A 27,832-nucleotide genomic window follows, 5' to 3' on the forward strand; every position below is an offset into this window, starting at 1 on the left:
GGACTAGTGTTCTTTATACAACCTTTATCATAGATTTCCAATTGTATAAGGTCTATTGTAATTCACAGAAAGATAGGGCATCATTTGTAATATAAAACTCTCCATGTTCTAAAATTGGTAATTCATGCTATAGTGTGTGGGTGCTTTTCTAGACTCAACTCTGCTGTTAATCTTTGAGACCTGCTCTGAGTGTTCTCCCGTGAGCTTGCTCACAAACCAGGGCTGTCTAAACCCCATTGCACCATGTAGTATTTGAGAACTTCTTGAACAACTTCCTAAGAAGTGGTAAATTTATTTCACTGCTGCTCTCTGTTAGGACCAAGCAGTGTTGTGTTATCCCCAGATGTCATAGTGCATTTCCTTCCATTGCTAAGCTTTTAGAACCTTTGTCAAACTTCTTTTGTCACCAGCATGTGTCTGTATCACCAGCATATATGACTCATCTGTCAGCCAGTCTCTGGACCCTCGCCAGTATGGTTTTAGTTTGAGGCTGAGATCAAAGTTTCTTCTGCTTTTCTAAGATGGCTTATAGAATACAGCACATTGAAATTATAAACAACTTATAACTAAACAGTCTTTCTCTTATTAGAACATAGTGGTTGGCCTGGTTGACCTGTTAGAGTAAGGGGGGTGTGTGTGTGTGTGTGTGTGTGTGTGTGTGTGTGCGTGCGCGCACGCGCGTGCGTGCACACGCATATATATATATATATATATATACACACATATATATATATGAAAATCTTTTGGAAGAATAAAAATGGGGAAATAATGAAAGTATAATTATAATAAAATATTTAAATGAAACAAAGGCAAGGCTCCAGGTCATAAACATTAGGCCTCTTTGTGGTTCAGACTCCAGACGCTAGTCTAAAGACACAAAGTACGATTGTTATTTGGTTTGAATGAAATTAGACACCGGTCCAGAATCCTAAGGCCAATCCTACTAAAGCCCAGAACAGATTACCTGCAACGCCATACATACAACTTGTTCTATGTAGGTTTCTTTACGGGCTTGTCTCAGTGCAGCCATTAAGTCACTTTCTGTTCTAATCATGAAAAAACACAATGGGGAACACATGAGGATTCGGGTCTTAGAACCCATACTGTAATGGGACACACACAGCTATGTGTAAACAGTGCCTTGGCACACTAGGTAATAGTGACTACCTGCCTGAAACAATGAAATGGTCTCCCTAGGGACAAGCTGAGTACTGCCATCAGAACCTTTCTCTTAAGCCTGAGCTGGAGCACATTGTTTTGTTTTGGTTTTCTACAGTGTCCCTCCCCCAGGCAAGAGAAGACAGCGTGTTGGTGCTTAATGCAGGCGTAGGAATGAGGATGAGAAAGTGTGCTTGAACAATGGTCAGTGCCTCACCTCTCTGCTGCTGGCTTCCTGATTGGTCTCTGGGCTTCGGGATGAATTGCTCTTGTGCATCTGGGCTTAGATGTTCCACACACTGCCCTGGCAAGTTGGGAACATCTGAGCAGTTTCCTGATCCCTGTGGTCCAGAAGTACCTTGAAGGTTGCTCATGACCATATGATATGGACTGTCAGGCCCTGTGAGGAGAAAACATGAATATCCATTGAAACTGGTGGAAATGTGTATGATCGAACCTGCTAATGTGCTTGAACACACGCTGTTGGGTGGCATTTTCCCTCCTGCTTTGGTACAGGGAAGACTATACACCTTAGAGCATCAAGAACCTCAGTAGGGATTAAACAAAGATGTTTAATCTGAGGAGTCCTAAAACTGAGAAGAAATTTCAGCCCATTATTTTGTTTGAAGAACAAAGGCCTATCAATGCATTGTGTACTTGTAGTTTTATGGTCTGCTATTTTTTGTCCTGCTATCAACAAGATTTTTACATCATGAGAATCTTATTTGGCTTGTCTATATACCTTCCCACTCCATAACTAAGATTTACAGTAAAAAGGAAAGATGTTTATGTTTTTGGGAATTGGTTCTCAATTGAATAATTCTGTTGGGCATGTTACACGCTGCTTCCTTCAGGATTTTTCTCTTCACAATGTAGGTCACATTTATAAAAAGAAAGTCCATTACAGTACGAGAACAAGGTTGTCAGGATCAGTGGATTGGATTGGGTTCCCCTTCGTTCCATTGATGCCCCCCTGACCATGGCCAGGGATTGATGCTGCAGGGTACTGGAAATATAGAGGACTCCTGGATGAACAGCAGTGACTATATGATATACGACAGCTACAAAATTGGAATTAATATCCAGATATTTGATTTGCTCTCCCACAATCTAAGTTATTTCTCCTCTAAAGTATTCTTAAAGACTCTGTGCTATGACAGGGATATGCTTTTCCAGGAAGTATGAAAACTTGCCCTTACCCGATGGAATTCAACTCTTACTTGGCCTTTCCTTCACACACAGATAAAATGACAGTGGTAAAATCCAAATTACAGTTACAGAAACAAGTCAAAGGAATCCAAAAGCTTCCAAGTAATCAATATGAAAAAATCTAGGTGGGAAGACATGGCCAGTGGGTTGAAATATAGATTCAAATTGACAAACATGAAATCAAAAGTATTACATTCTTAGGATTTCTGAGCATCCGTGCTGTACAATGCTGTTCTAAATTTTAGAATTAAAATTCTATCAAGTTGATTACATTTCATTAAATAAATCTATTTTAGAATGTAGCTAGCACCCTCCCATATTTATCTTATCACTGATGGAGGATTGTAGTCTTATCAACCCCACAAAAATAAAAAAGAACAGGATTTGTCTCTTTGGTTTTTTTTGTTTTTGTTTTTGTTTTGTTTTGTGTGTGTGTGTGTGTGTGTGTGTGTGTGTGTGTGTGTGTGTGTGTGTGCATATGTGTGTGTGTGTGTATGTGTATGTGTATGCATGTGTTTGTCTTCCCAGAATGCATTAGATTGTGAAGGAAGGATCCAAAGTATCCTAGTTGCCTCACTCAATAGCAGTACCCTATGTCACAAAAAAGTAAAATTATTAAATATGTTAGGGGATATTGTCTTTTCCTATGACCTATGTAGAAAACAATATACTAAAACTCTGAAGATATATATTGTAGAAAAATATAGTGGTGTAGTTTCACTTTATCTTTAATAACCAAAGGAGTGCCCACCGACTCTTTTTGAGATATGAGAGGGTTTGAACAACAACAATATGGCATGCTCTGATTTCCACTAGGTGTCATGACTCACTTGTCTGGGGCTCTAAATGTTTTAGAATTGCACCTTTTCAGGGGCTTTCAAAAGGCCATCCTTGCTGCGTGTTCTTGGTATTCTGTTTTTCTTATGCAGATTCTTCTGATAAATCATCTGTTGTTATCACCCCATTTGTCAACAATCTTGTAAAAGTTCCAGAAAAAAAATCAACATAAAGAATAGCAGGTCCTTCAGTCAGGAAGGTTCCAGAAATCTGAACACAAAAAATCTCACATCCACTGCGGGAAAATACTTGTCACAGACAGATGTGAACTGAGTATTTTCACATGTTGTCAGAGAAATGACTATACTTCAGATTTTTATTCCAAACCAGAAGCTACATAGTATATAGGAAACAGTATTAGTCTGAAGGTTTTTAACTTGTTTTTATATCCTGTCTGGTGCCTGAGCAAGTCAGGAGAGAAAATCAGAATCCCTGGAAGCAGAATTTAGGATGGCTGGGAGCTACGTGTGGGTGCTGGGAACCAAACTCAGGCTGTTGACGAGAGAAACAAGTGATGTTAATCATCAATAGATCCCTTTAGAATGTAGGGTTGTCCTTAATATTCAACAAATAAAAACTTTTCAATTTCTATCTAAAGAAAACAGTATCTGGGCTTTTGTTTTGTTTGCCCTTTTCAGGAAATTTTATACGTCTCAATGAGAAAGCATGGGAATGGTCCCATTATTTTCTCACTAGACCAAAGATGTTTTATATATATATATATATATATATATATATATATATATATATATATATATATATATATGAAATATATATATGCATGTGTTTGTCTTCCCAGAATGCATTAGATTGTGAAGGAATAACATATATATATGTTATATATATGAAATAAATAAATGAACATATATATCATTTTTAAGCTTAAGACTAAAAAATAAAAACTAGTGAGGATTCAGGGTTAGAACACTGAACTCGGTCATCTCCTCCTTAGATTTCCCTGTGGATTCCTCCTGGCCAGGACAGAAGCACGGCTGGTGATCATGAACACTTGGTGAGGCAGAGAGAAGTAACCATCCGTTATCATCCATGGTGGACTCTTAAAGGGCACCTGCATTTACCAATCCCCTCTCTCTAGCAGGGACATAGTTAGCATCAGTATTAGTGCCTTGTCTTCTGGCCATGGGTTAGAATCACTGAGCTGATGGCAGGAGGAAACCCTGGGATATTTGCCTTTCCTTTCTGATGGAGCCCAGATGCTGTGATCCACAGTGGGACCGAATGACCACAGGATAAGAATCTCTCTCACCTCCCAACATTAACCAGGGAAAATGTTATTCCATGAGCACTTATTCTCCTCATCCAACCTGTGTGCAGCATTGAGCTTTGACTGACATGCACACACGACCTAGTACCAGGAAGCCACACCAACTGTGACAATGACGGCTTGAGTGCAGTAGCAACACTTGAAAGATGCTGTAACTTCAGCAGAACTGAGAACAATGGACAAAAACCAATGATGTCTTCAGGGTGGCTAGGTATAAAAACTATATTAGTCTGCAAATTAGAGATGTCCGTTCTGTGGAAAGAAGAGGGTCCTGGTATCTAACATGGAAAATGGCCCAGATGCTGAAAACAGGCTTCACAGCAGAATTACTATGCACAATGCTGAGGAACCATTTAAAACTACCATCTAAATGGAATATTTTGTTGAAGTATTTTAGCACCCTGCAGAAATGGCAGTAGTGAGAATATACTTTAATTTGAGTTATCATTTCTGTAAATTTTACTTACTGTGATTCTTGATTTAAAACCATGATGTTGTGTTACCTATATCTTAAGTATTGAAACTAGCACAATACAATACACACTGATGAGGGGGAGGGAGAGGGTGTTGGGGAGAGGGGGTGGAGCTAGTAGTGAGAGCAGACAGATACAGGGACACACCATATAACGCTCCCAGACAGTAATAGAGTGAGTTCTATTTCAGAGGTTATCAACTTGAACAGGAAAGGAAGAATTTGAAAAAGGGTAGCTGGGAAGGACGAGAGGGAGGAAAGTGGTGAGTGATGTAATTCTACTTCAGTTAAAATAATTTAAAATTTTGGATAATCACGAATAGTCAATTTAAAAAAAAGAGGAGTGGAATTTACCAAAATTATTCAGGATTTAAAACCCAAAGCAGCAAGCACATTGCAAGGCACCCACTGAAGTATAGAACTCTTTACAAACCAGAGTCTCTTACAAGAAAGAAGAAATCCAGGTCGATTATTAAGTGAAGAACTAACTACTCAACTACTGAAAACTGGCTATTGCCATAGCAACGTGGATGCCACTGGTAAGCCTAACTGCAGTAACTTGCATGCAATGAAAGCACAAACTGCTGCATCAGATTGTGAAATGCAGATACATCCCAAAGATCCCCAAGTCCTGATCCCTTAACCTATTCAACGTCCACATGCAGACATCATTAACACTGTGAACCTTAGAGTCTAACAGTGTAAGAATCAGAGGAGACCTTAAACATGGGTGTGCTGTACTGAGGCAGTCAAAATGCTTCAGGCCCAGGACGTCAGATACTGTTGAAGACGAGAGAGGAGAGGTACACACCTAAACATGAAGCCTAGAGGCACAAAAGACTGTGCCTGAAACACCCTGAAAGATACCCTGCTACACCCCATAATAAAACATGAAGTACACAAAAAGATCATGTGAAATCAGCATACCTATATCTTTAAAATGACTGAATTTTGGTGATAGTAATGGATCGTGTAGTCTGCAAGCTGAGTATTCACTGGTGTAAGTACATATACTAATTAAGACATCCAACCTCCATCAAAGTGCTAAGATCTCTACAAAGATTTGCTGCTACATAATTCGAATTTAAAATGGGTGTGATAAATATGAACAAAACAGAATGAAACCTATATATTGAAATGCCACAATTAAGCCCATTACTTTGAAGTCTGACTTAAATAGTTGTAAAGGAAATGAAAGTCAGGTTGTCCTAATGATTCATACTAGTTTTGGAGGATCTCAGTGATTGCATAGATCCGGAATTGCCAGTCTGAAGGATTTCTGGTGGTTAGAAGGAAAAGAGCAGGAGAAGTCATTTCCCTTACCTCTGGCAAACGGACAAATGGCTTACAGTTAACATATACCTATGCTGCCTGTCATGATAACAGCACCCATTGGGGCCTCTAGAGTCCCCGAGTTTCTACTCAAGAGTACTTGTTATATATTTCAAAGCTCCCCCTTAGTTTCCTGTCTCTTCCCAACTACCAGCTTTTCCTCCCCCATTATGCTAACTCCCAAAAGGTTGCAGAATCCTCTTTGCTCTCTTTATGAATGCCAGAATTCCCCAGCAATCGTCATTACTCTCTCCAACTATTCTGCCTCCTTTCACATAAATTCACAGTCTTGTTCAGTCTACTTCTTTTTCTCTATGCTATGAACTCTTCCAGATTCGTCTGCATATTTTCCCTCCCACAATAAAGACCTTCCTCATAATTGTGAAATGACTATTCTGGAGGTTTCTTCACTATGTCCTGCTTATACAGTTTGTATATTTAAAGTATATATTTCCTTCAATAAATTTTTTCAAGGATTATGGACAGCGACACCCTAGCTTTCGCTCATCAAGCGCGTGACAGTGACAACAGCCAGTGCTGTCCTCATGCATGTGAGACAATGATCCATGAAAAACAGTAGCAATGAGGATGTTCAATAACTCATTCTGTCTAATCTCAATAGGTGCTGAAATATTAAGAATTAGGTTGTCAGCAACACAAAAAATAACACGATTATATTAGTAACAATAACAATTTGGTGAATATCAGAGAGTTCTTAGATTTTGGACTGAAGTTTGACCAGTTCACAACAAACAGTTATGGTCACAGTGGCTAAAACAATTACATGCAGCAGAGAATCTCTCATTATTTGGAAACACACACATACGTATTTGTAGATTGATAGGCACGCTGCCCTGACATTGCTATCCCATCTCTTTACAGTGCTGGCACTGAGTATTGCTAATATGAGCAGCTTTTCATGAAGCCGGTTAACAAATAATTCACTTGATCTGGAAGAATCAAGAGAGCAACCTTCTTGATATCTCTAATTTATCGTGAGAATTTGAACTAGATATTTTAAAATACCTTTACAAGGGAGACTGAAATGGAGAACCTCACACTGGATGTCCTTCTGTGGCTCTAAAGACCAAAGGTGGATCTGGCAGTTGGTAGGCCAACTGCTGAAATCTGAAGATTCTGTTGTAGTCTAGGAGACTGTCATGTCAAGACCATGAGGCTCACGCCATAACTGACTGACACTGAGGCTCATGCCACAACTGACTAAGTGATACGTGTTTTATTTCCTTCCAACTTTTGGCGTTGAAAACTTATTTTTAAGCAATCATTGAACCAAAAGTATCTTAGAAAATAACATGTTTTTGCAACTCTATACACATAGATATATACATAAATATATGTATAAACATGTGTATATAGTGACTCAGATCAATAGAAACATGCTTTCCCACATTCTAGTGTACTACCATAACCAGATAGTGTTATTTTCTGTTGCTCACTGTTTTGAAAGGACAAGTACTCTTGTTTTATCAGTCTGTCCTCTGGTTATGACTATTTGATAATGTCACATCATAGAAGGTGGTCAAAGAAAGCCCATTTATGAGAGGGTACTTGGGATGAGAGGAAGCCAGAGTGAAGGGGGGGGCTTACTCTCTGACAGTAGCCCTGGAGCAAGGGCTAAAAAGGGTACCAGGAAAAAAAAAAAGAAAAAGGCAAAACCAACCAAACCAACCAACCAACCAACCAAATCAGCATCAGTTCCTTCGGAGGGCAGCACTTCAGCACTTCCAATGGCTTTGTTATAGGCCTTCTCTCTTGACACTACCCATCAATGCTGCCACATCTGAGGCAAAATTTACAGCAAATTAGCCTATGAGAGCCAAATCACATCCAACCAGAGAACCGTAATGTGACTCCTGATTCAATTAAGCATGTGGCATTCCCACCACTATAAGGTTCCTTTCTGTTAACATACACACCGATTGAAAATCTGAAGAATATTTTACTAGGTTACAATAGAGTCTCCATGAGTTAACAGCATCATTGTGCTTAGCACAAACCTTGGGCCAGCAAGATGGTTTAAGAACTAAGGAAACTAGCAACCAAGACTGAAGACTTAGTTTTATACCTAGTGACTGTATGGTGAAAGGACAGAAATCATTCTTGCTTATTGTCCTCTGACTAAACTGAACAGTGGCATACATGCCTCTTCCCCAAAATAATTACTAAGCATTGCAATAAATGTAGTATGATAAATAAAAGTTATTTCTAAATTACGGTACCTGAACTAACAACTAAATGGAAACTTTCTCCAGAAATAAAAATGTCTGGTCCCTGATTCCATGGTCTATCCTCATACTCATACTCATACTCATACACCCCTTCTTCTTGCTTTTTTAAATATACATTTCAATTCCCGATCCCCTTCCATGACCCCCACCCCATCTCCCCCATCCATGCACACACTCCCACCTCACCCATCTAGCATCCCCTTTCTCTGAGGCATCAAATCTCCGCAGGACCAAGTGCATCACAACCCCCGCCACCAAGGCCAGACACGTCTGCAATATTCCCTGAACTTGACCATAAAGCCTCACTGACGTGACTGCCTAAATTTAAACTGAAAAAGGATGACACCCATGAACAGGACAGACTAAATGGAGAAAAACTCCTGAGGCCTGGATTCTAGGCAAATAAATACAGGCAACTGAGGAGAGATGGGAGGGGGACAAGTAGTCAGCTCCAAGGAAGAGAAAACCAATCTGTTGTGCTGTACCAAACAGTCCAGAAAGCATTCAATCCATACCATTATACCAATGGAACAGATAACAGTTAGGAATATAAGTGTGTATATGCATTTATGCTATATGCACGCACTAACACTTAGAGAAAGGAGAGGCCATCAATTTCGAAGAGTGTAGGAAAGGGGAATACAGAATGTTAGGGGAATCAAAGTGAAGGGAGATAAGGTGTCATTAAATTTTGTCAAATGTTAAAAATATAGAGGTAGCATAAATGATATCTCCAAGTAAAATGAAAACTTCCCTACAGACCCTCAACCCCAGATTACCAGGGGAGAAAATGGTATAACTTTACCAACCACCTTCCTGAGCATGGTGTAAGGGGCCGCACACAGTCATCTTCCTCAGTACTGAAGGGGGGAGACTAACCTCTTCCCTTAGTCCCATGCCTTGGCTCATGTGTGATCCAGAAGCATGTTCTTCCCAGGACTGTCTTCACTGCTGCTACGGGTTATTGTATTGATTAGTGTATCCAGGCATCATGACAACATTCACTCATTAAAAGTGGCGGTTATCAAAATGATGATTTAATTGTCCAAACTACATCGATAAGTTTTGGCTCTTGACCAAAAATGGATAATAAGAGTGTCAGTGTCTGCAATCCCACTTCTCTCCATATATACTCTTTTATTAAACAGACTTTTTTAGTTTTACATATTTTTTAAATTTACAGAATTTATATTGGATTCTGACATTTGGTAGTAGCTAGGAATTTATTCATTTTGATAATTATTTACTGAGTTTGACAGGAAGTTTGATATGACTGGAGACAGGTTGAGAAATATTATATTTAACAGCCCCCCCACCAATAAAACACCAAAATCAAACAAAGAAACAACAACTAACAAACAAAAAACAGGACATGATACTTCTTTCTTTCTCTTCATTTTATCTATAGTAATGTAAGGATTATTTAACGCGTATCTCTACTTCTGATCCTGTTAACACTGAGAGACATTACGAACCGTAAGCTTAGATAATGTGTCTTTAGCGTCTTTGTTATTGCTGAAGTGTCAGCACAAGAAACAGTGGCTGTGAAACACGCCATGCTTCCTAGAGATATGTGAGAGATAGAGGAGCTGTGGGTTTTCCCAAATATTTAATAAAGTTCCATGGACTCTGAAGATTGTCTAGATTTTCTTTATCTAATGTTCCAATCTATTGAGTTTTAATATGCTTGGCCCAGGGAGTGGCACTATTAGGAGGTGTGGCCTTGCTGGAATAGATGTGTCACTGTGGGCGTGGGCTTTAAGACCCTCATCCTAGCTGCCTGGAAGTTAGTCTTCTTCTAGCAGCCTTCAGATGAAAATGTAGAACTCTCAGCTCCTCCTGCACCATGCCTGCCTGGATGCTGCCGTGCTCCCACCTCGGTATTGATGGACTGAACCTCTGAACCTGTAAACCAGCCCCAATTAAATGCTGTCATTTATAAGACTTGCCTTGGTCATGGTGTCTGTTCACAGCAGTAAAACCCTAAGACAAAATCCATAGCAAAGTTGTCAGTTCTTAGTTCTCTTGTAAGGCATACGGAAAACATGGTTTAAAATGCTGTAACAGAGACAATGATGTTTCTTTATCTAGATTTATATTGTTTTTAGGGGATGCACAAATCAGAATTTAGTGTACAAAGGTGACAATGTGCCTTCAACAGCTTTTCATATGACCACATGGAAGTGTATACTAATCATGCCTCAAATCTAAGACCCTGCATCAATGAAACTGTCACATTTTATGTCATTTTGGATGTTTGTATAAACAATTAGCAGTGTCCAGCTGAAAGGTCACCCAGGAAATAACTCTACTGGACGTTCTTAGTGTGAAACTGAAGGCGGCTTGGATGGAGCCCTTTCTTTGGTTTCTCCTTGTGTGCTGCTTTTATCCCTTTTTGCATTAAGTTCACTTGAAAGTCCATGGGCAGGTTTTAGGCAGACTCAGCATCTGGTGGTCAGCTCCAGGCTAGAGAGCTTAGACATAATACGTCACTGTGCTTCCAGGCCTTCCTTCCAGAGGTATTAATTCAGACCTAGATTGTGCCTGGTTCGACAGTGGAATTCAGACCACAAAGTACAGATACATTAAGACAGCTAGAACTTTTAACTCAACACACTTTGCCTAAAGGAGCCTTTTCACAAGCAATGAGGGCTGAGATGTAAGCAGAAGGCAGGGCCTGAACCCTTCTCACCTAGAACACTACCAGGCCTTGGGACTCTCAATACACCAGAGTGAGGGAAGAGCACCCAGGATTAAGCTGCTGGCATGCTCACAGGCAAGTATCCGAAACCGATATTTATTCATTTCACTGTTTTTAAATTTCCCCTCATTTAAATGAAGACATAGAAATGAGTTTTACATATAAAGAAAATTGGGCAGGAAAGGCAAGTTTAAAAGTGCAGAAACCACGAACACAAAATTTCCATCTGAGAGGAAGAGGTTTAACAGAGGGGCTGAATTATTTATGTTTCTAATGCAAGATCTTCCTTGGTATTTAGACATTCCAGGTTCAAAGACAATGGGTTGGTAGATTGTTTTAGTAAGATAATGTTTGCAAATTGAGGTTATGATTTGAGGAACTAGATGGTCCTATGTTTCTGATAAATAGAAGAAATAAGCAGCTCTTTTTCTTTTTAAAACTTTAATCTCAAAGAAACTTCAAGGATGGGAAATGGTTCTTTGGTGCGTAGAATGACATTTATATGAAGTATTCCTAGTTGCCTTTAATATATTCACCTTCTGATTTCTTTTTTAATTCCAGTGAGTTTGTCGAGACTTTTAAACTGTATAAGGACAAGTTATATAGTCCGATGGGTCATAGACATATTTTAAAGGCTCATTAAAAATAAACAAGCAAATTGTGGTTTAAATATTAAAGGTAAATAAAGAACGAACAGGCATCCTTGACAAGCTTAATCGAAGACCCTTAAGCATGACTTAATTATACATAGTATGTTCGGGCTTTTATTCTCCGTGTCAACAGGGAAAAAGGCATTCATTCAAAACACATCTCTATCGAGTGACTAATGTACGCTAGTACCCTGCTGGGCACTGTTCCTACTTCGGTCCACTATTGGACGTATAGCTCACTATTGGAAAGAAATGTATCCAAAGAATATTAAAACTAGAAAAGACCAGTTAAGAGGATGGAATAATTCAAAGGTGGGAAAAACTGACCAGGGAATATAATATTTCGTTTTAAGAAGACTGCACTGAGGAGGGCAAAGAATTTTAGAAACATGTCTCTTATCTTTGGCTTACCCCGTGGAGTGATCACATTTTCAGCCCTAAGGCCCAAGGTCAGACTGTCCCAATAGAGACACGCGGGCTCTGCCAGTTGGAGAATTCTGCCTGTAGCTTCCCTTTTTCTAGTCCCTGCTTTGCCCTTTTTTAATCCAGTATCAGGGCAGAGTCTGATGATCAGTTAATGAGTGATCTCTTAGTTTCAGCTGCCTCGCTTTCTCCCGCTCCCTTTCCTCCATGTATAACTCTGTTCTTGAAGAGGCAAGGCTTTCAGTGAGCCCTCAGCAGCATTTGTCAACTAGAATTACAAGGATTTTGATCTTCAGGGTTCCGCCATGTCACCTTGATTCTTAGTCTCAGGTTAAAGAGAGTAAAATTACATGGGGGAGGGGGGCAGGCATTGTAGAGCTCAGGGGTTCCAGGCCAGCCTTAGGAAGAAGGTTTGCTTGTTTCTTTATTTTTATTTTTTATTTTTTTTTAATTTTTTTCTTTATTTTTTCCCAGGGAGCAATCACAGAAACGCCGGCCCTCTAGCATCTTCCCCCTTCTCTCCCAGAGGCTCTCAGATCCCTGCAAGTAGAGAAGTCGCTTATTTTTATTGGCTACAAAAGCTATTGGAACGCTCAGGTGCTCTCTCACAACACCTTTCTTTCCCAATTTGCAGGAGCCAAGCACTTGTCTCCCCTAATACCCTCCCATCTGCAGAGGGAAGGAAAGGGAGAAGATGGATGAAGGAGGGGGCACAAAGGTGGGCCGGTCCTGGGTTGAGCCTACAGATGTCTGGGCCCCCTGGTTAGAGGAGAGTGGACGGGCTCCTGGCTGCGGGGAGGCATGTGATTGGGTATGAAGGTCAGTGGGCTCCTCAGTTTCAAAGGCGGAGAGAGGAAGGGAGTGGGTGGAGGAAGGGCTTTCAGATTGTTTTTTGCCCGGCCGGGTGTCCCGGTGTTCCGTGCTTTCAGCTTTTTTCTTATAATCCCTTGTCTGCCTCAGTCTGAAGGCTTGGCTAGGCAGAGGCCAGATCGCAAGTCCAATCTCTGGCGCCTCACCAGAGGGAAAGGATCGGGGGCAATAGACAAGTAGGAAGTAAACCACCGAATTGAAAAGATAAAAAGACCTTTGACATTTTTATGACTTCACCCTTCTGGATGACTGATAGCAAACAAAGGGGGCACCTTGGAAGGGACTAAGTTGGTCTGCAGAGGCAATTTTGTGGGTTCACGATTGTGAGGGATGGGCTGGGAGATGGAGCTTTCCTCCACATGGTAAAAGAAACAAACGTGGGTCTGGGGAAGCAATCCTTCCCTCGCTTTCCTCTTCCAAGTAGGAGAGGTCCGAGGACGTAAGGAAAAAAATTGGGAAGGTGGTGGGGTTGGGGATTTAGCTCAGTGGTAGAGCTCTTGCCTAGGAAGCGCAAGGCCCTGGGTTCAGTCCCCAGCTCCCAAAAAAAAAAAAAAAAAAAATTGGGAAGGTGGGAAAATTGGGAAGGTGGGAAGTGGCCACCGGAGTTCTCTTTGGAGCTCCCCACCCCCACCCCTCTTGTTCTCCTTACTTCTTTTAAATCAAATCCAGAATATAGTTGCTACCAGGTTGGGAGCGGAAATTAGAGGGACAGTAAGATGGACGCAGGCAGGACAGTAATAGGAGAGAAGATAGATGGCAGGATTCAAAAATCTGTCAGGAAGGCAGGGCTGAGAATAAGTCACTTTCCATTCTCTTTATAAAACAAAATGTATTAACCTTGAGCAGGAAAGCAATCCTACAGAGGTCTTTGTTTCTAGAACAGTCTTTACTCAAAGTACTCTGCCGTTTGAACAAATCATTGTGTTGTGTGTGTGTGTGTGTGTGTGTGTGTGTGTGTGTGTGTGTTGTTTGTTTGTGTTTGTTTTGGGTTCTAATGGGGTTTTCGTTTGAAGAATGAACGTGGGAGAAAATAAAGAGAAAGGGGGTAAAATGAACTGTGACAAACTCCTTTGTCTGCGAGGGTGAGGAGGTGAGAACCCGGCTGTTTTTCCTTAGGCGGATATAGAGACACCAGAGGGACGAAGCTGCAAGATTGACCACTGCACTCTGCCTGAGGCATTTTGACATGCTTCCCAGCATCTCAGCTTCTGGGCAGAACACATTTTCACAGACCGTGCAGTTGAGGATTGCACAGAGGGGGGCGGATGTGCTTCCCCCTGATGTTTAGCCCCTCCTCTCTCTATGACTCCCGCACACTCTTCTTGCCCCTCACAAACAGCACTTTCTTGCAGGTTGGACATGCAAGTATCTTGGAGAGAAATTAAAGGTCTCCAAGCAAATGAGGGTGAGGTGGGGATGGGTGGGGAATGATGAACGGAAATTAGAAGGAAGAGGAGGGGTCCTGTCAACTGGGGACAGAGGTGAGGGAAAGTTTCTACTTGGCACCGTCAGGTGTTGAATGACCAAGTACAGTAGAAGCTGACTGCAGCACTGTTGGTTCTGGAGGAGGGAGAGCGACCTCCCTCCTCTCTCTACCTCCTCCCACTCCTGCCCCTGCCTTCCTGAAAAGGCATCTTGCTGCTTGGGTCCTTTCTGTGCTGTAGACTTTGCTGACAGGAGAAGGCTTTGGAGTTGAGCTGGAACAACTCACAGCAGAAAGCAAGTTTTGTATAACAGAGAGTGTAGGGAATAGGAGAGCAAAGAGAAGCCAGGAAATAAGGGGGGAGTGGAAGAGGAGAGGAGAACAGAAAATAATGCCAACCCAACTCTGAATGCTCAGGCTTAGTAGATATTTGGGCTGGGCCATGAGTTTTGATGCCCAGACCTGAGTGCTCCCTAAAGACAGGGCTTCAGGTGAGAGCCCTAACCTGTTCCAGTAATCTTGGCTCTGCTGCTTGGGGACTTCAGGTGCCCCAGGAGCAGGCAGCTTCTCATCAGCCTGTGATGAACACTGGTGACCCCATCACCGCCGTGAGACTCTGAATATTGCAGTGAGTTAGGCTACTTATGTTGATTCATATCCACACCTTTAAGGATAAACATATGCGTCTTTTGAAGTAGACGAGCTCAAAAGTTTGCATTTTACCTTTGGGTCTTTGTCACCTGTTGGCTTGTGTGGTTTCTGTCCCTTGCTGGTTTTCTTCATTATTCAGAATTCAAGCATCAGCCACAGCAAAGGAAGGTCTATTCCTTAGTGGAACTGGAAAAATGTCACTTGCCTGATGAAGAATACATAGGCCATTTCATGTAAGCTTGTCACATACAAATGTAGACAGGAGCTTTGTAGTGACAGCTATTGAAAATGTCCCTGAGACATTCTGCAGGGATTACCAGCATATGGGTTACCTGAATGCATTATCTGTTGGAAGACACACGTGTTTCTTTTCCGCTGTGATATCCAGTCAATCAAATTTCCGTGCTTTTAGGTTATAATTTTCTCTTTGCACTCTAACTTCACATCTGAAACCCTGTTAGCAAACATCTCAGTACCACATCACATGTACTGCAGAAAGTGACTTTTCCTATTGTATAAAACTAAAGAATATGAGAAATAATGAAGCAAGGGGTCGGTGGTATTTTTGTGGAAGTGTTTTGAAAATAGCATGGGCCACTATATAGTTCCATAGCAAGAGCTGAGTATTTTCTTTTTGTGGACTTGGTAGGTACTTGTTGCTGAGTGGGTTGCTACTTACATATTAATCCATTATTGTAGGCGTTCAGTCTTTAAACCAATTAAAATTCAAACGAAGAGAAATATTAAGTTAATGCATAAAAGAGAAACACTATTATCAAAGTCTCAAATTACCACCATGGAAGGGGAAAGTCATTTCTATTCCCCGTTCTAAATCCAGTGTTGACAACGGTAGAAGACTGAGTGAGGTTTAAATTTCCTTTCTACATGGAGGTCCTTATACTGGTACCATCCTGATTTAATGGATTTCGGAGATATATGTGTATTCTTTTAGTTGTCAAACCAAAGGTTCATTTGAAATGAGTACTCCTCATATAAACGTTGCCCATTAAGCTTGAAAAGTACTTCTTAGAAGGGGGAACAAATTACTCACAGGAGGAAATACAGAGAGAAGTGTGGAGCGAGCAGGGATATCTGGAAGGCACATAATAAAATACACACGGACTACTTTTTGGGTACAAACCGGCAACTTTTCAAGGCTTATTAAAGTTTCTTCCTCTCCCCTCCCCCTCCCCTCTCTCCCCCTCCCCCCCTCTTTCTGGCTCACCCACAGTTTGAGGCTCCACACAGTGCATTCTCCTGGGCACTCTGCTTTTCTCCTTTGTGCTTTTCTTAAACTCCCACATTCATGCACACCTCTGTATGTTCCCCTTTTACTCTCACACACACTCTTCATACACCTCACACATATCGCACACACACCACATGTACTCTCCTCTCACTTACACACACACACATTCTTCATATACACCTCACATTCTCTCTTCACTCACTCTTCACATGCTCTTCTTATGCTCTCTCTAGCCTTTTTCTTGCCCCAGTCTTTTATTGATACTCTAAAAGCAATGAAAATAAAAAGACACTGTATTATCATTGCCAAATCAAATTCAAAAGAATAACCACATCCCACAAAGAGTTAAGAATTACAATTGTTCCCCAAAGTTTCAAACTTCCCCTATTCCCAGGCCTGTGGCCAAAATAATAATAATCGTAAACTTATCATTATTTAAACTTTAACCTTTGACTATTATACTTCAGAGCTCAGAGCCTCGAGGTCAGCTACTTGCATTTGCCTGTGAAGCTCTAATGATAAATGACATAGGCAAAGCTGCCAGGCAGTAGCCAGAAAGAATCAAGTTAACCCTTAACTCAGTGGTTCTGCTAGCTTTCTGTTCTTTACATTACATACAATGACTCTTGTAAGAGTATTTTGACTTAGTTTTACTAGTATATAATTGTATGCGTTCTATACTTCCTTACCCAGGAACCACTCTCAAATGTTATATAAAACTTTAATTCTAACTTCAATAACTTTTTCCTTTCTTAGGGTCCCAATGTTGGCTCTAATTAATTTTCTAATAATTTATTCAAACTTTCTTTGCAAGTCAAGCATTAATGTGGAACTACTATTGTGCAGTTGTTTCCAAGATGAGAACACACAGCATGCACCTAGGCCATTAGGGGTGTGCTGTGCTGTGTCCCTACACCTCAATTTCCAATTGTTTAAGAATCATTACATCAAGGAACATCTAGTTTCACAGAATTCACCAGAGCAGAAGGAGAAAGAAGTAGGAAAGTCAGATATAATAGAATAATTACGCACACCAAGGCCAACTGAAAAGCAGTCACACACAAATGAAATCTATACAGCCTTTGTCCAGGGCTAAGGTTAGGAGAAATGGGAACAACAGCTTTTTACAAAGAGCTGCTGTGGGCTACTGAGATGTCTCCATCCTGACCTGGCAGTCCCTGTCATGGTGCGTTGTCCTGAGCAGAGAAGAGACTGAAGGAAAGGCCATCTGGAGACTGCCACACATGGGGATCCATCCCACATGCAGTCACCAAACTCAGTCACTATTGGGGATGCCAAGAGGTGCAGGCTGACAGGAGCCTGATACAGCTGTCTCCTGAGAAGCTCTGCCAGAGCCTGACAAATACAGAGATGGATGCTCGCAGCCAACCATTGCACTAAGAAGGGGGTCCCCAATAGAGGAGTTAGAGAAAGGATTGAGTTAACTGAGGGAGATTGCAAACCCATAGGAGGAACAATAATAACAACCAACCAGACACCCCACAGCTCCCAGGGACTAAACCACCAACCAAAGAGTACATATGGAGCCACCCATGGCTCCAGCCGCATATGTAGCAGAGGATGGACCTTTTAGGGCATCAATGGGAAGAGAGGCCTTGGTTTTGTAAGGGCTGAATGGCCCAGTGTAGAGAAGGGAATGCCAGGGTGGGAAGGCTAGATGAAGTGGGTGGGGGAGCACCCTCATGGAGGCAGGGGTGGGGGTATGGGATAGAAAAATCCAATAAAAAAATGAAAAAAAGCTTTAAAATATGGGTTCATAATGATCTCTCTCTCTCTCTGTCTTTCTCTCTCTCTCTCTCTCTCTCTCTCTCTCTCTTTCTCTCTCTCTCTCACACACACACACACACACACACACACACACACACACAGGAGCTGTTATTTAATGGGAATCCACTAACATTTACTTTTGTTTTATGTTTGATATATTTGCTACAATTCAGGGATTTTGTTTGTGAATAAATTAATCCATTAGTCCACACCTTACTGTAGACAACTTTTGGGATTTATGTGTAATATGCTATGATCGAGTTATGCCTGCATTAACATATACACTTTATTATGTGAGTTTTAAATCACAGTCTCAGGAAGAGCTGGCTGTAACTGAATACTATAATGAATAAAACATAATTGAAATTTAAAAACTAAGTAAATAATTATAATGTCTTTCTGCCTTTGGCTAGTACACCAAATGTGCCTTGTAGAGTGTAGTAAGTTCTAAGAGGAATTTTAGTAGCTTGCCAGCAATGGGTAATGAACAATGCAAGGGTGCTGATCAGCCCTGGAGTGCCCAGGATCCGCATGGAAAAAGCTGCTGGCTCCCAGAGTGTATGCTAATTCAACCTTTGAGGGGCTCAGGCTGGTCTAAGTAGTTCATTAACTTGAGTAAGTTAAAGTATCCGGTATGGTCTTGCTAATGAGTGCAGTATTTGGTAGGATAATGAATATCATGCATTTAATAAAATGTAAGTGTTCAAGATTGAAAATTTTTGCATGTCTTATATATTAAGGGTTAATGTTTAGTTAGTGAGGACTCTTTTGTCTACTGCCTAATTGTTTTATACTCACAATTCTGTAATATATGCTTTGTTTGAAGCAAAATTATTAGTAGACAAATGAGAATATATATTTATAAAGGTAGTATGATTGCCAACTCTTTAAATTCTTTTGATTCTTTGTCTTCTAAATTTGAGACTGAAATAAAAGAGCAACGATATTTAAATTAAGTTATATTTAAACGGCAATGTAAACACCACTAATTTTTGTATTGGGTGGGTTGAATTTACTTTGTAAGTTTTTTTCTGAGATAGACATTATTTATGTTAATTTCTCACAGCTCTAGCTTTTATATAAGTGTATTAAAGAATAAGAATTCAAGAGTATTTTAAACAGGGTGCCTTATTTAAAGGAGTAAAATGTGCTCTGATATAATTTCTCTCCCAAGAATTTGGGAGTTAGAATCTACATGAATTGCTAATCAGTACTACCTTTTCATGTTACTAAAGAGGAACCTGAGGAACAGACACACAAACCTTAAAGTACTGACATTTTAAGGACTGTTGGACTCAACGTTATACTCTTTATATTGTGCTATTAAGATGTTAATATGAAATTTGGGAATGAAAAAGAAAGGTTATAGTTTACAATTTAATAAAAGATGAATGTGTGTCAAATTGATGTGAGGTCAGTTGTGCTGTTTGTCAACTTGACACAAACTTAGAAATGTCTGGAAAGAAGTAAATTTAACTGGGAAAATGCCTCCATAAGTCTGGCCTATAGGCAAGTCTGGAGGGCAATTTACTCTTCTTACTATTGTGTTCCTGGTCGCTTATTCAACCTACGTTTTTATAAATCTTAGGACTGGCTAGGATTAGCACCACTATAGTTATCTGGGCCCTCCTGAATAAATCATCAATCAAAATAAGTGCCCTCCAGACAGGGATTTCTACTGTTAATTCAGCTATAAGCAATTAAAACAGTCAAACTCTTATAGACCATGTAGGAAAAGTACTTCATGGAAAAGTACTTTTATAAATTTGATTAGAATCATATAATTTTACATGACTCTGGGTAGCATAGACGAAATTCTATTAAATATGCACTGAGATGAGAGAATATTTTCCCTTTAGATATGATGTTAAACGGGCATTATTGTCCTGTACAAAAGTGGTCAATTGTGTCTTAGGGAAAAGATCAAAGAACATTTATACAATAATGTGGAAAAACAATATGAGTTTCTTTAAAAAGCCATTTACAATTGTTAAATTATTTTGCTAGAATGTTGCAATGTTTATCAGCTTTTATTAATTTGGAATTTGAGTGCTTTGTATTTCCTATTCTTAAAACAAATCACTGTGAATTGTCATATGTAAACATTGTATTTAGGAATACTCTCTCAGTCCATCCACAATTGGAGAATTAAAAGAAGGTAACACCTCAGGGCTCTCTTTTGGCTCACCAATTCCAGGTTGGCAAGGAACAGAAGCAGTCTCCAAATGGCCTTATAAGCCCTCCAGTCACCCTTCTTTCTTCCTCCCTTTCCTCCAAGTTTCTGACAGTTATTTCTTGTACCCACCAGGGACAGCCTTTGGTGCCTTTGGAACACTACAAGCCTAGAAAAGGACACCGATAGCAACAGGGCCATGCTTTCTTCCTTGGACAGAGAAGTCCCCTGCTGGGATAGGAGAGCCTACCCACTGAGATATTCTCCTGGGACCACTAAGATCCTTTTGGAGCAAGACTCTGATCCTGTTGACAATAAAAGAGTGGTTAAACACAGGGACTATGCCTCCCTGGGTTCATCTTAGCAACTAATACATGTTTGTTGGAGAAGCTCATGGTTCCTGGTCAGGATGAGGGTGAACACCTTTCAAAAGGCTTCTTAGAATTTATGACAGGATTAAGGACAGAGGTGACTTCAGGAAACAACAGACAGCTTGTGGCAAACAGAGGGATAGTCTCGCCTATCTGGCATGGGCCTCTCTTAAGAATTTGTTTTACCCAACCAAAGCAAACGGGCAGACATCAATTAGGTTTAGGAAGTAGTAAAAGGAATAATCTTGCTCCTTTTGGGAAGGGAATTGTTTTTATCACAAGGACTCATGGGATACCTCAGTTTGTTTATTTATTTTTTCTAAAATTCATCCTCCTGTCTGTGCTTTATAAGTACTGAGACACCCACTGTGTTGGGCATTTATGATGTTTGTTTTGAGACAGGCTCTTGTTTTGTAATGCAGGTGTTCCTGAAATCTAAATCCACTTGCCTCCATATCCAAAGCCCTGGGACTAGAAGTGTGAACCAATGTGCCCAGCTGAGATTTGGCTCCTTTTGTCAATCTCTTAAGCACTTTCAAAGTCCTGAGCCCTGCATTCAGAAGATGGTTCAGAGGGAAAAAAGCACTTTCTGTCAAACCTGATGACATCAGTTCCCCTAAATCCACGTGTAGTGAAGAAGAGAACCAACTCCAGCAAGTTGTCCTCTGACCTCCATACATGGAACCTCATGCATACACACACACACACACACACACACACACACACACACACACACACAGAGAGAGAGAGAGAGAGAGAGAGAGAGAGACTAATTAATAAATAACTACAAGTTTAACAAATCAAACAATAAATCATCATAGACTTCAGATTGGGATCTGCTCTCATGTATCAGAAACACCAGAAAACTTCAGGAATCTCCATTCTCAGAGAAGGGCTGTGTGTGGCTTCTGACCCATGGACTCTGTTAGGATTCTTTCTTGGGAGATTTGAGGTTTTACTTATGCAGAAATACCCAAGTTCTTCCTGGGATAAGAGCAGCCACAGGGAGAAGAACTATGAGAAGGTCCTGGCTGAGGTGATGGGTGGAAGAGATAAGCTGTTCGGAAGCCAGAAAAGCTTGCTAGGGTCGAAGCCTCAAGCCCCTTTCTCCAAAATTTGTCCTAGGTGTTGCTTTGTCTGAATGTCAATACCTCAGAGATCCCAGTTAGACTGGACTTCTGGAACCCCACAGGATGCTGAGGACTCTCTCTGGACTTCTGAGGCCAGTTATTTTATCCCAACAACAAATCATGCAACTAATACAGCAACCACAGGGATGATGGAAAGACCGTGAACTGCAATGCGTCTTAGCACATCCGTGTAGCTTCTTTTGAGAACACATCACTGACTAAGCTTTCTACTTAGAAGCCTAACATTTCTGAGTTGTCAACAGCATTGTCATTGTATTGTTGTCACTGTTATTAAGCAAGGGTTCCTTGTAGGGAAGGTATTGATTTCCTAATTGGTTCCTGATTTTGTCAATAAAGGAGGCAGAAACTAATCGCTGGGTGACAAGAAAATGGTGGGATTTCCGGGTTCCAGGAGGAGGAGAAGACAACTAAGAGAAAAGAATTCGGAGCAGGCTTTAGAATGGGAGAACGCAACACCTATGTAAGATCTTGGGGCCTGAAGATGATGGCAGGAGTAGACTAACTGATAAGATTAGGGCAGGAAATTCTTTACCTAGCCACTGAGTTATCTGTTAGTTTTAAAATATTAAAACTGTTTAGTGTCTTCCATTCACAGCATTAAAGTGGGCTGGAAGAGAAAAGGCACTGCAGGCTGGCCACAGAGCAATTTGGAGCTCTGGCTTGACAAAGCTAAGCAGGATGAAGAGATAACCAGGTGGAGTGAGGGCCGGTGAGAGTGTGGCCCCAGGAAAAGGAGCAAGTGTGTTCTTTGTAAAATTACACACAACAGTCTCTTGAGCCTGAGCAACAATGATCACAGACAGCCGTTGGTAACACACTAGTTCACAAGTAACTAAATAAAGGGCAACATATACAGTGAGGAATGCTGGCTGATGGGATGATTCCCTACTCCCATGGTTAGGGGTTCCATAAGAACACTGAGCTATGCAGCCATAAAATGCATACAGAGGACCTAGTGCAGACCCATGCAGGCTATGTGATTGTCTTTTCAGTTTCTGTGAGTGCCCTAAGTGCCCTGCTTAGTTGATTCCATATTCTAATTGTGTCCCAGAACCCTCTGGCTCTTCCTCCTCTTCTGTGGGGTCCCTCAAGTTATACCTCTGCTGCCATCAGTTACTAGATGGGACTTCTCTGATGACAGACTAGGTACCAATTTATGAGTCTAGTAGAATATCATTAGAAATTATTTCATTCATATTTTTAAACTTTTGCCAGTTGCCATTCATTCTATTATTGATCTCTGCGTTATGTATCTTCAAGTATGGAACTAGAAAAAAAATCATCCTTATTAGGTAAACAAGTGTCAGAAAGACAAACATGGTAAATACTCACTTATAAGTGAATATTGGCTGTTAAGTAAAAGATAATCATGTGTAAGCTTATATTTTTCAAACCCTACTTTAATAAGGGTTCTTAAACACTTCAACTTCCCTTATAGCCCGCTGATCAAAGTTAGGGGAGGAAAATGGTTAACAGGACAAGGGGAATGTCGACCTTTGGAGCTATTCTAATCTTTGTTTTCAGCAGTGAAGTCCAGCAGCAAAACACCAACATGAATCAGCAGCAGCAGTCCAGAAGAAACCATGAGGCGAGGCTCCAGCAATTTGCCTGAGTCCACAGAAGAGATAAGAAGCCACCAGAATATGGTGAGAAGTTTTTTGACAAGTTACTCTCTATGAAGTCATGACAAGCAAAGATCAGCAAAGCAATGTAAGGTGAACCAATACAAGCTTATCACCAGTAAATACTAGTGAGTTAGAACAAGGCAAACCAATACAAGAGTCTCCCCACACTGACTATAGGGTCATGTTTATATTCTTTCTAAACATTACATGTTCTCTCATGTTTCTACTTCAACAAAACATCCTTTCACCTGTCCGCTCCAGCAAAACATCATATGACATAACTGAGTTTTCAAAGAAACCAGAAAATCCATTTCAATCACTCTACAATCTACAGACCCAGAGAGGCCAAGTAACAAGTATTGTATAAGGTGGAATCCATGGATCTCCCTTGGAAGGGGAAGCAGAATATTTGTTTCTCTATGTCATATGATGAGTTGTATGGTGTCTTCAGAAACAACTTTAACTACCTGGCTGCAGGTAATTAAGAGTAACAACAACAAACTGGCTTGTTATTGACACCTCAGAGCCTCCCTGACCAATAACTCAAAGGGCAGTAAAACTTAAAATTATATATACATATATATCTGTGTTAAAACTTTTACATGTGGATTAATGTATAAGTCAATTTTATTTAAACAATAAAAGGGAAATAACAATATAAGAAGGTAAAGACAGAAAATTTGAATTTGAAGTATTAAATGTTTGTGTCCTATTTTATTAGATTTATTTTTACATGTTAATTAAAATATAGTTATATTGGCTACCCTCTTCACTTTTCGTCTTCCATTCATTCTCACTCCCCCTCCCACCTTACTTTTGAGCTGATAGCATCTTTTATTTTATTTGTATGTTTATGGCATGTGTCTTGTTTAGAGAAACTTGAAGGTTTTAAAGATAGCTTGGATGTATTAGAGAGATTTTGGTATTTTAGAGAAACTATGGCTATCTTAGGCTATTAGTATTTTTAGAGAGACTATGGACACTGAAAAAGACTATGGATATGATTCGAGAATAATATTTGAAAACTCTGAGACCTGTAGAGTAGGAGGGAAACTCTTAAAGAAAAAATTAAACATGCTAACACATTACAAACTAGTTCTACACTAATTTGGTGCTTATATACTGCAGAATGCTGGTAGGAACAAAATAAAGATCCTTGTTTTAGTAATCATTATGTTCCTATAAGAGTAGAAACTCTATTTATAGTAAGATTATTTCAGTTTTATACCACACTGCCATCCTGAATCTGAGCCAAGACTTTTCAGTGTTGCAGTGAAATCACACAGCAACACACATGTGGTGAGACCAGCGTTAGAAATGCAACAAACTGATTATCAGTCATTATGTGTCCCCAAACCTCTCACCCTATGCCATTTCATGACCTCTACCATTTCAACTACATATGGGACCATGATTTACAAAGATGAGATTTAAAGGGCCAATGTTGGAGTTCTTAAAATGACAAATCAATAGCACATATATTTTCACCCTCTTCTTTTAATAGCTTTATCTTTTAGGATAAGAGATGGTGTTTTTGTTTTCTAGAAGAACAGTTTACTGTTTTCTAGAACTTATTTTTTAAATTTTAAGAAATACACTGTCAATTTCAAATAAAACAAGGAGAACAACTTTATAAAAACACGCTGTTACTGTTGGATAAATACTGTTATGTGAGGAAGGAATTCCAAGTTTACATGTAATCTATCACACGGTTTTCCATTCTCCATTGGACGGAATGCAGGAAAATTATGTCACATTGTATCCCATTAAACTACAGTGATTTCTGTATTTAAGCAGTATATATTCCTATATGTCTTAATAATTATATTAAATAATATAACCTTGATAAATTTCTTAATTCACTTTCTCAATGTAATCTTTAATTCTAAATGTTATTATTTCATTGTAAATGTGGGAAAATATATTCAAAGTGAATTTTAAAGCTCATAAACTTAATTCTTAAGGACAAGAGTCTTAAAGGGAAAGAAGAAATCAGAATACCTCAAAACAAACAAAGGTATGATTGATTACCCATACAACATACTTCCATTTATGTAGATATGGTGATAGTTTATGGATTTGTAGTAAACAACATCATTTCTGTTTGTGTGTTATAAAATAGATCAAACTTAGGCCTCTTGTATGTTCAACAAGTACTTTTCTAATAAGGAGCTTTGTAAACCCCCCCCCCCGTGAGTGTGTGTGTGTGTGTGTGTGTGTGCTTATTTACCTGTCTGTGTTGGGCTGTATGTATGTATGTATGTATGTATGTATGTATGTATGTATGTATGTGTGTGTGTATTTGTCTGTCTGTCTGCTGAGCTGTATGTATGTATGCATGGTGTGTGTCTGTGTGTGGTACTACAAAGAATGGCAAGAATAGAACCTTGCATGTATATGTGGGTGTGTATAGGTCTAGGCAAATGTTGCAAACAAAGCAACACTACACAGCTTGAATATATCAGCTGATAAAACTATACCAATACAGGGAGTAAACAATTCACTGAAAATGTATAATATTCAAAGCACTGTAAAATTATAATACACACAAAGAAAATTTTCAGAAGATACCATCACTATTTTTGTGACTATTGCACTTGTATTTTGCCTGCTCTATTTTACAATGTGCTTATGACTAATATTTTCTTGAGGGAAGATAAGTCAGTGAGAATTATCTTTCCATTGTACATTTTTATTTTCATCTTCTGGTGACAGCCACACTTTTATAGGAAAGACAATTGAGGGTGGGTATGGCAGCTGTCACAGCCATGCTCTGCATGAAATTGGATGCTGTGCAGTTTTTCCTTTTGGGGATAATATGTCCTTCACCCTGATAGACATGTACTAGACAAATAAAATGTTCACACTGGTGCAAGGCAGCCCAGCCTTTGTCTGTGATTGGATGAAAAAGAAATGGAAGGCCATGTATAAACCATTGAAAGCAAACATCAGCATCATTGCTAATTCCAAACAATTTATGCTTTGAATTTATCTACTTTATTTTTCTTTGTGGAGGAGAAGGAGGAGGGAGAGGAAGAGGGAGAGGAGGAACAGGAAGAGGAAAAAGATGTTTCTACAATGAGAAGTCCATTAAGAAATATTTTTTTTCAATGCCCTGGGAAGCAAGCTGGGATCCTAAAAGCGAGTGACTGACAATGAGTGTTTACTCAATGGTGTCCCTGAACTAACAAGGATAGCCCCAGAGCTGAGACAATCCCGGGAACTCCTGGCCTGAGGAGATATCAGGGCCAGAAAGCTGAGCCAGTCTCTGAAGTTCTGCAAGGTCTCACCAAATATAATGAAACTAACAGTAACTGACCAAAAGTATAATAACGCCACTGCTTTGCCCTAACAATCATGCTAGAGGTGGCCTAACCCTTCTAGAAAATTCCCCTTGCTATGTATACAAAGAAGGCCTGAGAGCTGCTCAGGTTGTTACCATTTTGATGAGTGGCTTACTCCCTTTATGACAGTAATTTTTGCAGAATAAACGTTCTTTTCCTTTGTATATTATTTGAGTCTGCGGTCTTTCTTTAGTGATTTTTGGACCCTAACATGTAGTATATGAACAAAACAACTTACAACATTAAAGTGATACAAAATTGTCTTTTGCTTTTTGAATAGGGAAATTTTCAGATAAACAGAGTTTTCCTGTATTTCTAAATTCATGCCAATTTGTATTTAAATTAAGAGGTTTTCTGTTAAACTTTACAAGATAGTTTAATTTTCATCACTAGGAAGCAGGGTAACATTTGTGTTCTGATCTCATATTTGCATCATAGATGGAACTCAGGACATATTAATAAAACAAAACAATTCAAATATCAGGGATTGAACTCTGAATTATAGAGTCATAGCTAAATGTAGCATCACATATCTGTTAAATGTATTTTTACAAAGGAAATGATCTTCACACAAATATCATACCGTGATCTCGAGTCCGGGTCTAGAATTTATGATCTGAATTAAAGATCTTGGCTAACCTAACAAAAACGCTATTCCCATGTTATTTGTATAATAGACAGTCATAAATCTATCTATTGGGCTACAAATGTGGATCATTTGTAGTTTGTTACTCAAATTCTTTGTTTTATTTGAATGCCAATGCACAAGTATCATTGTTGAGGTCAATGCTGAAGGAACCACAAAAGGATGGAGAACTTATGGAATGCAGCCCACGGGTTAGCACAAACATGGTGTGTGAGCCTTGGCGAG

At 39.8% G+C, this 27,832-nt stretch overlaps 1 protein-coding gene across 3 annotated transcripts in view; it reads right to left on the minus strand.

The window, feature by feature from the left end:
- The window catches only part of 1700006A11Rikl (RIKEN cDNA 1700006A11 gene like), a 31,128-nt gene extending 23,711 nt beyond the window's left edge, over positions 1-7,417 (minus strand). For 2 of the 3 annotated variants that reach the window (XR_015661602.1, XM_087620562.1), the window contains exons 1-2: positions 7,320-7,391; positions 1,376-1,558 (exon numbers count right to left, since the gene is read on the minus strand). Coding sequence is in view for 2 of the 3 variants with exons in the window: in XM_087620562.1 (XP_087476688.1) it covers positions 1,376-1,538 (163 nt within the window). In the remaining variant the exon portion in view is untranslated. 3 annotated transcript variants of the gene reach the window in all.
- Between the last annotated feature and the right edge of the window lie 20,415 nt (positions 7,418-27,832).

Source organism: Rattus norvegicus, chromosome 2 (genome assembly GCF_021556685.1).
Source record: "Rattus norvegicus strain SHRSP/BbbUtx chromosome 2, alternate assembly SHRSP_T2T, whole genome shotgun sequence".
Lineage (NCBI taxonomy): Eukaryota > Metazoa > Chordata > Mammalia > Rodentia > Muridae > Rattus > Rattus norvegicus.